The 13535-nt window shown below is 56.6% G+C and overlaps 1 protein-coding gene and 1 non-coding gene across 3 annotated transcripts; one reads left to right on the top strand and one right to left on the bottom strand.

Annotated features, from left to right (window-relative positions):
* The first annotated feature begins 646 nt into the window (after window positions 1–646).
* On the top strand, window positions 647–6493 carry RAB26 (RAB26, member RAS oncogene family). 2 transcript variants are annotated; one of them, XM_052661415.1, is made up of 9 exons: window positions 647–978; window positions 2039–2149; window positions 4377–4418; window positions 4508–4574; window positions 4723–4775; window positions 5142–5207; window positions 5296–5352; window positions 5442–5518; window positions 5618–6493. In XM_052661415.1, exons 1-9 carry the CDS (start codon window positions 784–786, stop codon window positions 5718–5720), a joined length of 771 nt encoding a protein of 256 aa, XP_052517375.1. In that variant the 5' UTR covers window positions 647–783; the 3' UTR covers window positions 5721–6493. The 2 variants fall into 2 exon arrangements, with proteins under 2 accessions (XP_052517375.1, XP_052517383.1); XM_052661423.1 differs by having other exon boundaries at window positions 5601–5718.
* A 6318-nt stretch (window positions 6494–12811) lies between these two features.
* LOC128044052 (small nucleolar RNA SNORD60) lies at window positions 12812–12894 on the bottom strand. Its single transcript, XR_008199031.1, has one exon. It is a non-coding gene; the product is annotated as a small nucleolar RNA SNORD60 (small nucleolar RNA).
* Window positions 12895–13535: the final 641 nt, after the last annotated feature.

The following is a 13535-nucleotide window of genomic DNA, read 5'->3' as shown; positions in this document are numbered from 1 at the left end:
CCAGAGATCCTGAAGCTTGAGCCCAGCAGACAGAAGCTCCAGGGGAGAGCACCTGGCCACCTCGGCCCTGCCGCTCAGCCTGGCCCCCACGTCCTGCCTCAGATAACCAGCTGTCAGCTGAGCCCCAGGTGGCCGGGCGCACCCCGGTTTGTTTGCCAAGCACGGAGTGTTGGAGCTTCCTGGACCTGCCTGCCCTGGAAGGGAGGGGGCGGTGCCACAGCAGGCCAGGTGGCACCTCCGGCTGAGAAGGGATCGAGTCCCAGGTGCCCATCCCACGCAGGCCCGCTGCCTTAGTGCCGCCCTCTCTTCTCGTCCCGGGCCTGGAGGTAATCCGGGGGCAGGGGTCACCGGGCAGGGGGCAGCGCCGGGCAGGGCGGTGCACAGCAGAGGAGCGGCAGGACGCCGAGTGCTCGGTCACCCAGGCCCACCGCCCCGCACCCGCACCGAAGCCCGGGTGCAGTTACGGAGAGGGGCCTTTGGGCGTAGGACAGGGTGGTAACGGCCCCCCAGGCGCAGAGGCGCCGGGATACGAGACTCCTGGACCCGGGCCCCGCCCCCTGGCGGCCATTGGTGGCGGAGGCGGCAGGAGGCCGGGCCAGAGTGGCTGCGCGGCCGTGGGGCGGCGGGGGCGGGGCGGCGCGGAGCCTGGCGCCCGGAATGTCGCCGCCGCGGGACAGCTTCGGCTTCTGCTCCGGGTCTGGCTCCGACGGCGAGGGGAGCAGGGCCTCCCGGGGCGCGGCAGCTGCGGCGGGAGAGCACTGAGCTCCCGCCAGCCCGCCCGCCATGTCCAGGAAAAAGACCTCCAAGAGCAAGGCGGGCAGCGCACCCGCTACCTCTGCCCTGCCCGCCGCCAATGGGCCCCGGCCGGTGCGACCCGGGACTGCTCGACCTTGCCCCGAGGCACCGCCCAACGGGCCCCCGCAGCCCGGCTGGTCTTCGATCGGCGGCGGCGGCGACTTCTACGACGTCGCCTTCAAGGTGAGCCAGGCACCCCCAGCCCCAGGTGATGCGAGTGCAGCAGGTGGCGTCCGGCCCGAGCTGAGCGGGGAGGGGATCCGGGGAAACGGTGCAGGCCCCTGCGGAGCTTCAGCACCGAGCTGGCTCCCCGAGCGGCACCCCGCAGCTGGCAAGGCTGGCGCGGCACACACACACACACACACACACACACACACACACACAGCTGTCAAACCCGGATTTGGGATACCCAACATATGGCAAGGCTGCCCCCCTCCCCCTCCGCAACCCCCACCCGGCGGGCAGGGCCGAACAAGCGGTCCTGCGGAAGTCAGAGCCTGGCAGGTGTCTTGTTCCCTGATGCTCCTGCCCCTACCAAAGGCCCCAGCCTCATCTTCCCATATGTTGCCTTCTCTGGCCCACAGGGTCTTCTAGTCTCCTTTTAGGGGGAGAGACTAGGAGGAGGTTCACAGGTTGAGTGAGGCACGCTGGGGCCTCCTTCAGGCCAAGGCAGAAGCTGGTGAATCCTGGGGGGTGGGGGTGGCAGGCCCATCCTTGGGTTTGGGAACCTTTGGTTAACAGAGTGGGGGAGGGGAGAAGGGCTTGAATGCCCTCCTGGCCCACAAACTTAGCCTGAGCCCCTCCTCACGCCAAGATCTGACCCTCACTTGGCAGACTCCTCTAGAGTCTTGCTGGGACTGGAAGAAGCCCTCTGGTGCAGAGCCCCCACCCCCAGCACCCCAGGCCTCTCAGGAGGCCCCCAGTGACCAACACTCCAGTTCTGCTCCCCATGAAACTCCAGTTGCTCCCCTTCCAGACTAAGCATGGTGTCCAGGTAGTGCCCTGCATGAAGACAGCAGCTCCTGTCCCTCCACTGATGAAGAGGAGACAGAACCTTCTAGAGGAGGCAGTTAGAAGTCCAGGCCCTATGTCTCCCCAGGCCCTGGTGCACCTGCAAACCTCCTCCACTTCTGCCCCTCACCCACGGGCACCCTCTGGCCAGGCCAGCTCAGGGGAGACTGGCCCCTCCCCTGGAGGGGTTCCCAGATACCCAGGTGCCCTCTGCCCTTTCCCCGTGCCCCAGGTCATGCTGGTGGGGGACTCAGGCGTGGGGAAGACCTGCCTGCTCGTGCGCTTCAAGGATGGGGCTTTCTTGGCGGGGACCTTTATCTCCACCGTGGGCATCGACTTCCGGGTAAGAGAGGGGGCTGACATCCCAAGCACCAACTGGGCCCAGCCATGCCCTGGGCCCCCAACACCAGCTCATGGCTTCTTGAAACACCCCTGGTAGCTGGTTCTCCATTATCCGTGTGGGACCGGCGGCCTCATGAGGTGAAGCCCCCGGCTGGCCCACCTGGCTCCCACAGTCAAGGTAGTTAAGCTGGGACGCCTTCACCACTAAGCTGCCTGCTTCCCGACACCTCAAGGGTTCTGGGGACAGGTGGCAGCTGTGTATGATTGAAGCAGAGATGGTACCCCTGCATCCCGGGCTGGCACGACCCTGGGGCCTGGAACGACCCTGGGGCCTGGATCTTGTGCCTTGAAGGAGGTGCGTCCTGGTGCCCCCATGGGAACACAAAGCCCATGGCCACTGGGGAGGCCAGCGTCACTGCCCACTGCCCAGAGTCACTGCCCACTGCCCAGAGGGGCCCTGAGGTGCTAGGTCCTACTAGACAGATGGCTGTGGCGCTTAAGCACACCCTCGGTCCCAGAGCCAGGGAGAAGTCCCTGCCCTTGGGCAGGGAGGCTTTTGGGAAATGATCCCCGGCCCCCCAGCCCTGACTGCTTTCCCCTGCTAGAAACCCCTCACCACCTCAACCCCTGCCAGGGCTGTGTCCTGGGGTCCTTCTCGGGGATGGCCCTCGACTCGGCTCCCCAAGAGCCCTCGAGCACCCCAAGCAGCCTGCAGGGTCATGGGGGACCACAGCCTTGGGCCTGCTGGGCTCTGGCACCCGTCTGAACTCCATGTCCTGGGGTACTGATGTGTTCTCAGCAAATCCCAGATTTGCGTTTTTCTCACCCTTTAATTAAGACCGAGTCTGCAGAAGGTGGGGAGGGAGGCCCATTCTGGGGACGGGGGCAGAGGGGACAGCTCCCTCCGGTCTGGGGAGCCGCTCTCTATCCCATTTTGGGGGGCAGAGCCCCTCATGTGCTCTGGGATGAAGTAAGGGTTGAGGCACCAGAAGCGGAGGTGGCCCTGGCATCACCTCCCTCTTGTCACCTCTTGGCTCCAGGGCAGGTGTGGAGGGAGGTGAGGTGGTTTGGTTCACACCCTGTTCGGGGCGCCAGGGAAGGTGGGATGTCCCTGCAGCTGGGCAGATGGCTGCACCCGTTCCCTGGAGACCCAGAAACACCCCGACAGCAGGAGCTGGTGTAGAGGGAGGAAGTGCTGTTCCCGGAGCCTCAGCTGGTGACTGGCAGCCCCTGCCCCCACCTCGGCAGATGGGAGCCGGAGTTGAGCCACTTCCTGCCCTAGTCCTGAACTGGGAGGGCTCCGCGAGGGCGTGTCGCCAGCCAGCCCACAGGGAGCGCCCACTGGGTACTGGGCCAGGTCCTGGGCTCTGCGCTTACTGCTTGGAGCCCATCCCCAGGGGCCTGCAGAAAAGAGGCTTTTAAGTGACCACTTTAGCCCTGCTCTGGGCCAGACTCAGTTCTCTCTCTGTGCTTTGCACACAGAGCTCATAGAGTAATCGGGGCAACCGTTTAACGGACACCCTGGCTATCCCCATTTGTGGATGGGGAAACTGAGGCATAGTGTGGGCGATAGGCCTGGAGTCACACCGTGGGGGACCTCAAATAAGCCCTGCAAGAGAGAGGTGCTGGGGGCCCGGCGGCTAGGAGTAGAGCACAGGGGAGAGGAATACAGGGCGAAGCTGAAATGGCAAGTGGGCACAGGGAAGCCAGCTGAGGCTGGCACCAGCTGGGGTGAAGGAGAGGGGATGGGCTGGGGGTGCAGGTCAACAGGCCTCAGTGACTGGCCACCAGGGTCCCTGGAGGGCAGGGGAGCTGGTGGGGCTGTGTGCCAGGCCTCCAGGCTGGGCAGAGGAAGAAACACCTGGCCCAGAGTTGGACACAGCTGGCCATGGAGGGGGGCAACCTCCAAGTCCATCAGGATGGCCATCTGGGCGGGAGTGGCCTGGGTACCCGCTGTGCTTGGGCCACCAAGAGGGGACTCAGATTCAAGGGGACGTGTTATCTGCAGGTGGAGGGCAGAGCTTGGCGAGCAGAGGTGTGGGGCAGTGGGCTCCGGGCACACTGGAGCTCTTCATCTCAGGTTCAGCCCTGGCCTGGCGCTGCCTGTCCCCCCACCCTATCCACTACCCCCCGACCCCCAACCCCGCCAGAGGGGTACAGGTCCTCGGACCCTAGGGGCACCACCACCTAGGACAGGCCCTTGCTGGAGCTAGCTGGTTGTGTTTCAGAACAAAGTTGTGGACGTGGACGGCATGAAGGTGAAGCTGCAGGTGAGGGGTGATGTGAGGGAGGGGGTGAGGGCAGGGGGCCCCCGGGAAGGCCCGGGCAGCGCTGATGGCTGCACGCACCCCGGCCATAGATCTGGGACACGGCAGGCCAGGAGAGGTTCCGCAGCATCACCCACGCCTACTACCGCGACGCCCATGGTGAGCACAGGGCCACGGCCTCCAGGCTTCTGCCCCAGGAGGGCACCCGGGGTGTGACGGGGGCAGGAGCGGGAAGAGCCTGACCCGCGGGTGGAGGGGAGGGGCGGACGCTGTGGGCTCAGGAGGTCCTCACTGCCCTTCCCCCCAGCACTGTTGCTGCTCTATGACATCACCAACAAGGCCTCCTTCGACAGCATCCAGGTCAGAGGCTTCCTTCCAGGGGTCGGCAGGGGGGAGAAAGGCCGGGATGGGGTCCGAACCCCCTCTGGCACAGACGGCCTCAGGGTCCCAGACTCCTGAGGACCCTCCTGACAGCAGGGGAGGGGGAAAGACTGCCCCGCCAAGGTGCATGTTGAACGAGCCAAAGTGGGGGTCCTGGGGGACTTTCCAGTCCGAACAGCTTAGAAAAGGGAGCTGTTGGGCTGCCTGTGCATGGTGCCCAGGGAGCATGAGCTCCGGGGCCCCTCTGCTGGTCAGGCACCATCAGGCACTCTGGGGGTGCGTCCTGGAGGGGCCAGGGGGCCCGGAGCACCGGCCTCCAGCCTGGCCTCAGCTCCGCCCCTGCAGGCCTGGCTGACCAAGATCCAGGAGCACGCTCAGGACGATGTGGTTCTCATGCTGCTGGGGAACAAGGTGGGCACTCTAGCCTCGCAGGGGAGCCGGGGGTGGGGGTGGGGGTGGGGGGTGACGGGGCCAGCTCTCACCAAGGTTCCTACACCAGGTGGACTCTGCCCAAGAGCGTGCGGTGAAGAGGGAGGATGCGGAGAAGCTGGCCAAGGTGAGCTGGGGTGGGGTGGGTGGCGGGCAAGCGCCCCAGGGCTATGGCACCTGAGCCACCCCTGCCAGGCTGCCCACTGCTGTTTGTAGGACTACGGGCTGCCGTTCATGGAGACCAGCGCCAAGACGGGCCTCAATGTGGACTTGGCCTTCACAGCCATAGCCAAGTGAGTCCTCGTGGTCACCAGGAGCCCCAGACCCAGGGTTCTGCACCCCCTCCTTGGGGGTCCAGGCCGCCCCATCCCACAGTCATCCCTGCCCCACAGGGAGCTGAAACAGCGCTCCACCAAGGCCCCCAGCGAGCCCCGCTTCCGGCTGCATGACTACATCAAGAGGGAGGGCCGGGGGTCTTCCTGCTGCAGACCCTGAGCCTGTGGGGCCCGGCCACCGGGCATCCTCCTGGAAGACTGGACAGTCTACAGCAGTCAGTTCCAGGCTGAGCCTCACCCACCCCTCATCTGGGCAGCAATCCAGAGCTGAGGTCCCAACAAACAGGCTGCACAAAGCCAGAGCGTCTGCAGTCCTTCACTGGCTGCTGCCCCAAGGCAACCGTCTTCTGTACAGGAGGGACACCGAAGGGTAGACTGCCAGGGACCTGGCCCTCTGGCCATGGGGCTCTGCCGCCTCCATCTCCCCATGGGCACCCAACTTTCAGGCTGCGCTGCAGCACCCACACCATTATGTACAGTGCCTAACTGCCTAGAAAGCCATGTCTTCAGCTGCACTCGCTGCCCGGGAAGGAAGGGGCAGGACTCTGCCCAAACCCGGGGCAGAGGGCTTCACCGCCAATCCCATCCTGCACTGCACCCCAAGGACCACAACTGCCTGCTGCCAGCCCCCCAATGGGAGGCCCCAGTTCCACATCAACAGGGTCTTTCAGATTCCCCTGGAGGATGCCAAGGCTATGGTTTGTAACGCAGTGTTCAGGCCATGGGAAGTTACAGAAATGTCAGGGAAACCAGGACCACCAGCCTTGCCTGTGGACCAGGGTACCACTTTAGCAGGCTGACACACAGCCTGGGCTCAGTGAGGTCAAGTCACAGGGGTGGGCAGGGCATTCCACCTTGTACTAAAGAAAAAACTCCAAGTCAGTCTTTTGATCAAAAGCTTTTGTTTCCGGTCCTGGTGAATAAAAGTTTGTTTTCTGGAGTGCCTGCCTCGTCCATTGAAAGACATCCACAAGCTCTGGGACCATCCGTAAGGAATTAAGAGTTCACAAACTACCCCAAGGCAAAGACAACCCCAAAACCTAGAGAAGGTTGTCCTAGTAGGTGGAAAATCACTGGCATGAACTTCCATTTTCATGTTGCTCCAAGACTGCCCAGGGATGAGCTGTCATCCTAGGGAGTCCTCTGGGGTTGCTAACAGGTGTGAAAACACACACACATGCTGGACCCCAAGAAATCTTTACTGAGAGGTTGAGAGGTAAAGGTCTTCTGCAGCTTCTTCAGCCTAGCGCTAGGCTCACGGCCCCTACCTAACCAGGGCCGTGGAACTCTATCCCTGCCTCGTCTAGGGTGACTTCTGCTGGAGCCCCTGCCTCACCATCACCTTGACATGGAATTGTTGCAAACTGGAAGAAACAAACTCAACAGGTTAAAAAGGCAGGGACCAAATGCTAGTAAAAGGATTATGGCAACTAGAGGCCCAAATGGGGGTTAAAAACCAGACAATACTCAATAACATCCCTTTAAAGTGCAGTCTAGACAGTCAGCACTTGGGTTACCCTGTCAGAAAGGATGAGGCCACTTGGCATGGTCGTGTATTTTCTTTTACTACCCCAGTGTCATAATGTAACACACCTCCTTTGTTCAGCTAGGAGGAAGAACAAGGCCAGTCTATTATCAGTCACTTTATCAGCCCAGAAACTTGAGACAATGACATCTGCAGGGAGTTCCAGGTGGTTCACTCATGGCAGACAGGACATCTCGGGTGGCCTCACCACAGACAGTTCCAACCCCTGATGAAACGAGGCCAACTGCCCTTCTCCCCCAGGTGGGTGATGTTATAGACAGTGATACTAGGTTCGTTTGGTTACTCAGTTGGCCTAGTATACATTGTCTCATACACAGATCATGGTCCATACAAGCAAATGCCACAGCTAATCCCGGGAAAGAGGGGTTGTGGTCTGTTAAAGAGGGCAGTTGGTTTATATCCAGACTACAAATAGATGTCTGGGAGGGGTACAGGCCTGGGGCACTGCTGTGGAATTAAGCCACTTCAGCAGTCCACCTGGGCAGGGGTTCTGGTGCAGTTTGAGATCCCACCAATGAATATGGTTGTATAAGCCTTTCCAAAGGCTTTGGTGGAGGCAAAAACTGTACTAGGTGCTTGGTGCCAAGCCTACCCAGGAGATACAGATCCCATTGGGCCAGCTGACCTGGGGGGCACCACTATCGGCAGTTTCATCTCTGGTTGCTCTGCCTTTCCGAAACCCAGGTTGTCCAGGTCCTCAGTTCATGTACTGCTGAAACCTTGCTATCAGGTGAAATGAGTGCAGTTGTGCTGCAGTTCGAACATTCTTTAGCACTACCTTTGGGCTTCCCTTGTGGCTCAGCTGGTAAAGAATCCACCTGCAATGCAGGAGACCTGGGTTCGATTCCTGGGTTGGGAAGATCCCCTGGAGAATTCCATGGATTGTATAGTCCATGGGGTCACAAAGAGTGGGACATGACTGAGCAACTTTCACAGGGATTGGAATGAAAACTGACCATTCCCAGTCCTGTGGCCACCTGTTTCCCAGATTTCTTGACATTCAGAGCAGCACTTTCACAGCATTTTTAGGATTTGAAATCGCTCACTGGAATTCTATCACCTCTACTAGCTTTGTAGCAATGCCTATACTCCACTTGACTCCAGGATGTCTGGTTCTAGGTGAGTGGCAATACCACCCTGGCTATCCAGTTAACTAGACCTTTCTGGTATAGTTTTGTGTATTCTTGCCACCTCTTCTGCCTGTTAGATTCTTACCATTTCTCTCCTTTATCCTTCCCATCCTTGCATGGAACATTCCCTTGTTAACTCCAAATTTCTTGACGAGATCTCTTAAGTCTTACCCATTCCATTGTTCCCTAGTATTTCTTTGCATTGTTCCTTCTCACAGCCCACTAGTAAATTCCCATTGGTCAGAAAGCAATTTGTGATGGAAGTGCCACTATCCATCCCTATTCGACCCTCACTTCTGGGCCCGGGGTTTCCTCAGGGGCTGTCAGAAGTAAAAGGGATGGGGTCAGTCATCTGCTGTGCGTGTCAGGACAGCTTCCTCTGCTGGCCCATCTGCCCTGCTGCTCCCTTGCCTAACTTGGGACCTTTTGGAGTCCATGGCAGTGAATCGTGGCTGCTTGTTTTCAAGCCATACTTTATAGGGGATTCTTACATGCTCTACAGCTGCATGGCACTTTGAATGTTTCCTTCCTCTGAGCTTCACTGATAGCTCAGTTGGTAAAGAATCCACCTGCAATGCAGGAGACCCCGGGTTGAATCCTGGGTCAGAAGATCCCTTGGAGAAGGAATAGGCTACCCGCTCACAGTATTCTTGGGCTTCTTTGTGGCTCAGCTGGTAAAGAATCCACCTAGGCTCAACACTTGGGTTGGGAAGATCCCCTGGAGAATTCCATGGACAGTCCATGGTCAGATTTTGTTGTCAAGCTGAGTCAAGCCTAATGTGTTACTATTACTTGGGGTTTAGGAGGGTTGAAGGTGTGGCAAGTTCTTTAAAATTTTTACTCAAGTATAGCTGACTTACAATGTTTTAGTTTCTGGTGTACAGCAAAGTGATCCCATCATACATCTATCTCTAGGTCCATCCACGTTGCTGTAAACAGCATTTCATGCTTTATGGCCAAGTAACATTGAAAGAGTTGGGAGACAGGACGTGTTGGACAGGACTGAATATCCCATGGGCTACACACTTCATGTGGTCACGAATGAGCACACACAGTACTCCACTGTGAGATGAAGGATTTTGCTCATAACCATGTAGCACGTGAAATAAGCATGCTAGCTAAGGCATGCTCAAAACCAGTACGGGAACCAACAACTTCCAAATATACAAGCTGGGTTTCAAAGAGGCAGAACAGAACTGCCAACCATCACTGGATCATGGAGAAAGCAAGACTGCCAGGAGAAATAACCTCAAATACGCAGATACTACCCTAATGGCAGAAAATGAAGAGGAACTTGCCACTTGGGGGTGAAAAGGCTGGCTTAGAACTCATTAGAGAAGGAAATGGCAACCCACTCCAGTCGTCTTGCCAGGGAAATCTCATGGAGCCTGGTGAGCTGCAGTTAATGGGGTCCCTAAAAGTTGGACAGGACTTAGTTTCACTGTATATATGTACCACGTCTGTCGATGGACACTTAGGTTGCTTCCATGTCTTGTTACAGAAACCATGGCAGGGAAAGAGACAAGTGACACTCGGAGATGCAGAACAGCACAGTTTATTTAGCACCTGTCTGGACTCCGCAGAGTTGCCTCCAGAGGCTGAGTGCACAGGCTTTGTTCTGGCTATCTTTTATATGGCATGGGATTCGGGGTCCTAGCGACTTTCCCCACTAAGCAGTTTGGCTGACCCAGTAAGTAGGCTGGTTCACAGAAGCAGAGGTGGTGAGCATAGCAATAAACTTAAGCAACTGTTTTTTTTCTCTTCACTATGAACACAGGAGTGCATGTTATCTTTTTGAATAACTGTTTTGTCTGGGAATGTGCCCAGGAGTTGGACTGCTGGAGTTGGAGGAACTCCCATACTGTTTTCCATAGTAGCTGCACTAATTTACATTCTCAACAGTGATAAGGTTAGGGCTTCCCTGGTGGCTCAGCTGGTAAAGCATCCATCTGCAATGCGGGGGATCTGGGCTGGACTGGGAAGATCCCCTGGAGAAGGGAACAGCTACCCACTCCAGTATTCTGGCCTGGAGAATTCCATGAACTGTATAGTCCATAGGGTCACAAAGAATCGCAAAGACTGAGTGACTTTCACTTTCCAAAGGTTAAATTTGTTAGCCTCCTCCAGTAATCAAATTGGCAGCAGCTACTGCCAGGCCAACCTGGAGCCACTTAATCCAGTTGCTTGGAAAAATAGCCTGTTGGCTGAGGGGGAACTTGCCAGCTTCTGTATTAGAACCCTACCCTCCAGAGTAGTTCCTCCCTTTCCGGCCAGATACAAAGTGGCTTTTTAAAGAGACCCTGAGCAGGAGCTTTAGTGAGGGCAAATTTTTTAAGTACAAAAAAACATCTTTAGGGGCACTCAAGCCTAATATAGCTCTTCTCTCTTGGGACAGCTGTCTATTTCCAGGGGTTATAATATACTCCATGTATTGAACTTGTTGCTATGAAATTTGTGCCTTTTTCTGGAAGAACCAGTAACCCCGGGCTTGAAGGAAATTAAAAACTTCAATGTCGTTCTCATCTGAGCCTCCGTATCAACATGTTATCTACAGACTGTAGGACAGTCCCTTTTAGCATATCTTCTTTAGTTCCTTTCTTAGGGTTTGGGCAAACAAGTGTTGATGTCCCAACACCCCTATGGTGGGTACTCCTGTCCACCAAGCGCATTGTTGCATCTGGTCCAAGTTGGGGTTAATCCACTCAAAGGCAATCTGATACTGTGAGGGATCAACTGGGATTTAAGGTCACAGAGTGAACCACATAGCATCTTCAGGGACTTCTATAAGGACTGGCCACAAGGGGGTGTATAGGGACCACTGCCTCTTCCTGCTGAGGTCTCACACCATCCTGTATCCCTCATTTGGCTAAGTGACAGAATGGGACTCTTGGATTCGGACAGCAAGAGCCTATGTTTTAAGAATGCATCTGTTTAGGGTTGTAACCTTTCCCTTCTAATCTTATGGCTATTGTCAGTTAGGGTAAGCAGCTTTTGGCTTAAGGCGAGTTTCTGCCGGTTGGCCGTTTATGGCCTTCCAAGGACTCCTCTGTCTCAAACTGCAGGGTTCACAGCTTGTAGACTCTGGTTGGGAACAGGCCCTTGCTCTTCTTGTTGATCAGCTTTAGCCAGGGTCAAGGTTAGAGGCTGCTTAAGGCCTCCTAACCGCCATGTGGCCCTGAGGGAGCCCAAGTCTCTCCTTGATAGTGGGGTAGGACACTCAACTCAAAAGGCATGTGAGAGGCTAATGAAGGGGGCAAGGACTTCCATCAGCTAGCCACCAGGAAGAAGGCCCAGCATGAGAAATCTGGACAAAGTGGCTCCTGTATTAAAAAAAAAAAATTCTTACCTGCCATCAGGGGTTCCTCGATGGATACAGACATCTTGTGGCGGGGGAGCAACCAGAATCCCTGGGCTTCCAGCATGGCTATCCCAGGAGAAGGGCCCCCCTCCTTAGCAACCAAGGGCAGTCCCATCCCCAGTGACTGGCCTGTGTGTAGACTGGGGATGGCCTGGGAGCTCCTGGTACTCACTGGCCAATGGCTGGTTGGCTTACACTTAAACCCATTTTGTTGGTCTCACCTCCAGACTGATGGTTGACCCCTCCTGCCCACTTTGGGTTGCCCTGAGATTATGTATGAAGCATGGCCGCCGAGAGCAAAGGCTATCTATTTAGTTTGAGCCTTGGCCTAGCTTTTTCATGGTGAGTCCTTTCCTTCTCCATCACTAAATACTTCGAAGGCCACCTCTAGGAGTTATGGCATTTGTATTTGTAGGTCTAATTGTAACTGAGTTTTTGCCTAGTTTCAGGGGGACTAACCCTAGGGAGCAGAAAGGTCAACCTGCTAGAAGGAATGAGAAAGTATTTGAAAGCCAGTTAACACTGAAAAAGATCAAGGAAGTGATCTAAGAGGAAGAAAACCCTGTTCTCTTTCAGGGACAGCCTGTGAAGGATTTTTAGAAAACCTTCCTATACTTGAGTATATCCCCCGGGGACTGGGCTGCATGGACCTGACCAGGCAATAGGGTGCTTGCAGGTGGGAATACACTGCACAGGCTGGAAGAGAAGAGGGTCCCAGAGGGAATGAAAATAACTTGGAGGAACTGGAATTGGAGTAACAGAAGGTGGCACGAAGGCAGAGGCTGAGGTGGGAGCAACAGGAGGGTCCCAAGTCATTCACCCTGTGTTCCTGATGATGCCTAAAGGGACGTACGAATTCTACCCGACATAGCATTGAGTTTAACCAAGGCACAGTTTGCGAGTGAGGTTCAAGAAATTATCTTCCCAAAAGGCACGAAACACCAGCCTTCCTCTCAAGAGGGAAGTCTTAGAAAAAAAGCGAGGCAGAAAGGGGGAAGAGGGGGAGAAGCCAGACATTTCCCAGCCGCAGCTGGCAAAGGCCCTGGATTTACCTGGAATCCAAGGATCCCCGTCAGGGCACCAAGGCCCCTTAGAAAGACGCTAAACTCAAGGTCTCCAGCCGGGTCACCGACGGTCCTGAAAGTCAGAAAGAGCCCATGCTCTATCCTGCAAGACGTGTTTTCACCCCCAGGCCCTTCCACGGTGGGGGCACCCTAAAGCCTCAGTCTTGCAATATAATCAGACTGCACGTGCAGTTTTCATACGAGGTGTCAGAAATTAAAGCAATTCATCACAGGCTCGGAATTGGATTTGGGAAGCCAGGCTCAGTCCAGTCTTACCTCTGGGAAGCAGAAACAATTCGGACTTCCGACGGAACTGGGGCGAGCGGGAAGTAGACGGGCGTAGAGAGCTAAAGACCAACGTGGGGACTCGAGCTGACGGAGGAGCCCGGAGGCCAGGTTGGCCAACAAGTTTGGGGCACCTCCCCAGGCTGCGCCGGTCCAGGATCCCGCCCTCCAAAATGCAGCACTGGGAACTTAGAGCGACATCCCCCACCGCGTGCTTGATCCTAAAAGACCGCTGGTCCGCGAAACTCAAGCATTTATAGAAACTGTCCCAACTCTGCGATTGGGCAATCCCGGAGGAAGTATCCGCCCCCGTCACCACTGATACGCTCTTCTTTCTACTCTTCCTGTCTCCACCAACCGAGCCCTGGCATCTTTTTCGGGAGCAGGCTCTAGCACCCGACCTCTTAAGCCCCACCCTTTTGCAGAGGCCATTGAACCTAGCTGTGACTGACGGATACACCCAGCCAATCAGAGCCCGACCTGCAACATAGAGTGATTCCGAAGCCACCAATCCATCCCTGCGACGTAGAAGCCGCCGGAAGTCGTAGTTCCTGAAGAGCCGAGGGGAAGGCGGCCGCCTGGGGCCCCGAGA

Source organism: Budorcas taxicolor, chromosome 2 (assembly GCF_023091745.1).
Source record: "Budorcas taxicolor isolate Tak-1 chromosome 2, Takin1.1, whole genome shotgun sequence".
Taxonomy (NCBI): Eukaryota; Metazoa; Chordata; class Mammalia; order Artiodactyla; family Bovidae; genus Budorcas; species Budorcas taxicolor.
This window is presented reverse-complemented; position numbering and strand designations above follow the sequence as displayed.

Bases quoted from the DNA above. Each gene is read 5' to 3' on its own strand.
- RAB26 (XM_052661415.1), top strand. From the start codon at position 784: ATGTCCAGGAAAAAGACCTCCAAGAGCAAGGCGGGCAGCGCACCCGCT. The intron at 4,776-5,141 runs GTCAGAGGCTTC...CCGCCCCTGCAG, and splicing joins CCTCCTTCGACAGCATCCAG to GCCTGGCTGACCAAGATCCA. The intron at 5,353-5,441 runs GTGAGCTGGGGT...TGCTGTTTGTAG, and splicing joins ATGCGGAGAAGCTGGCCAAG to GACTACGGGCTGCCGTTCAT.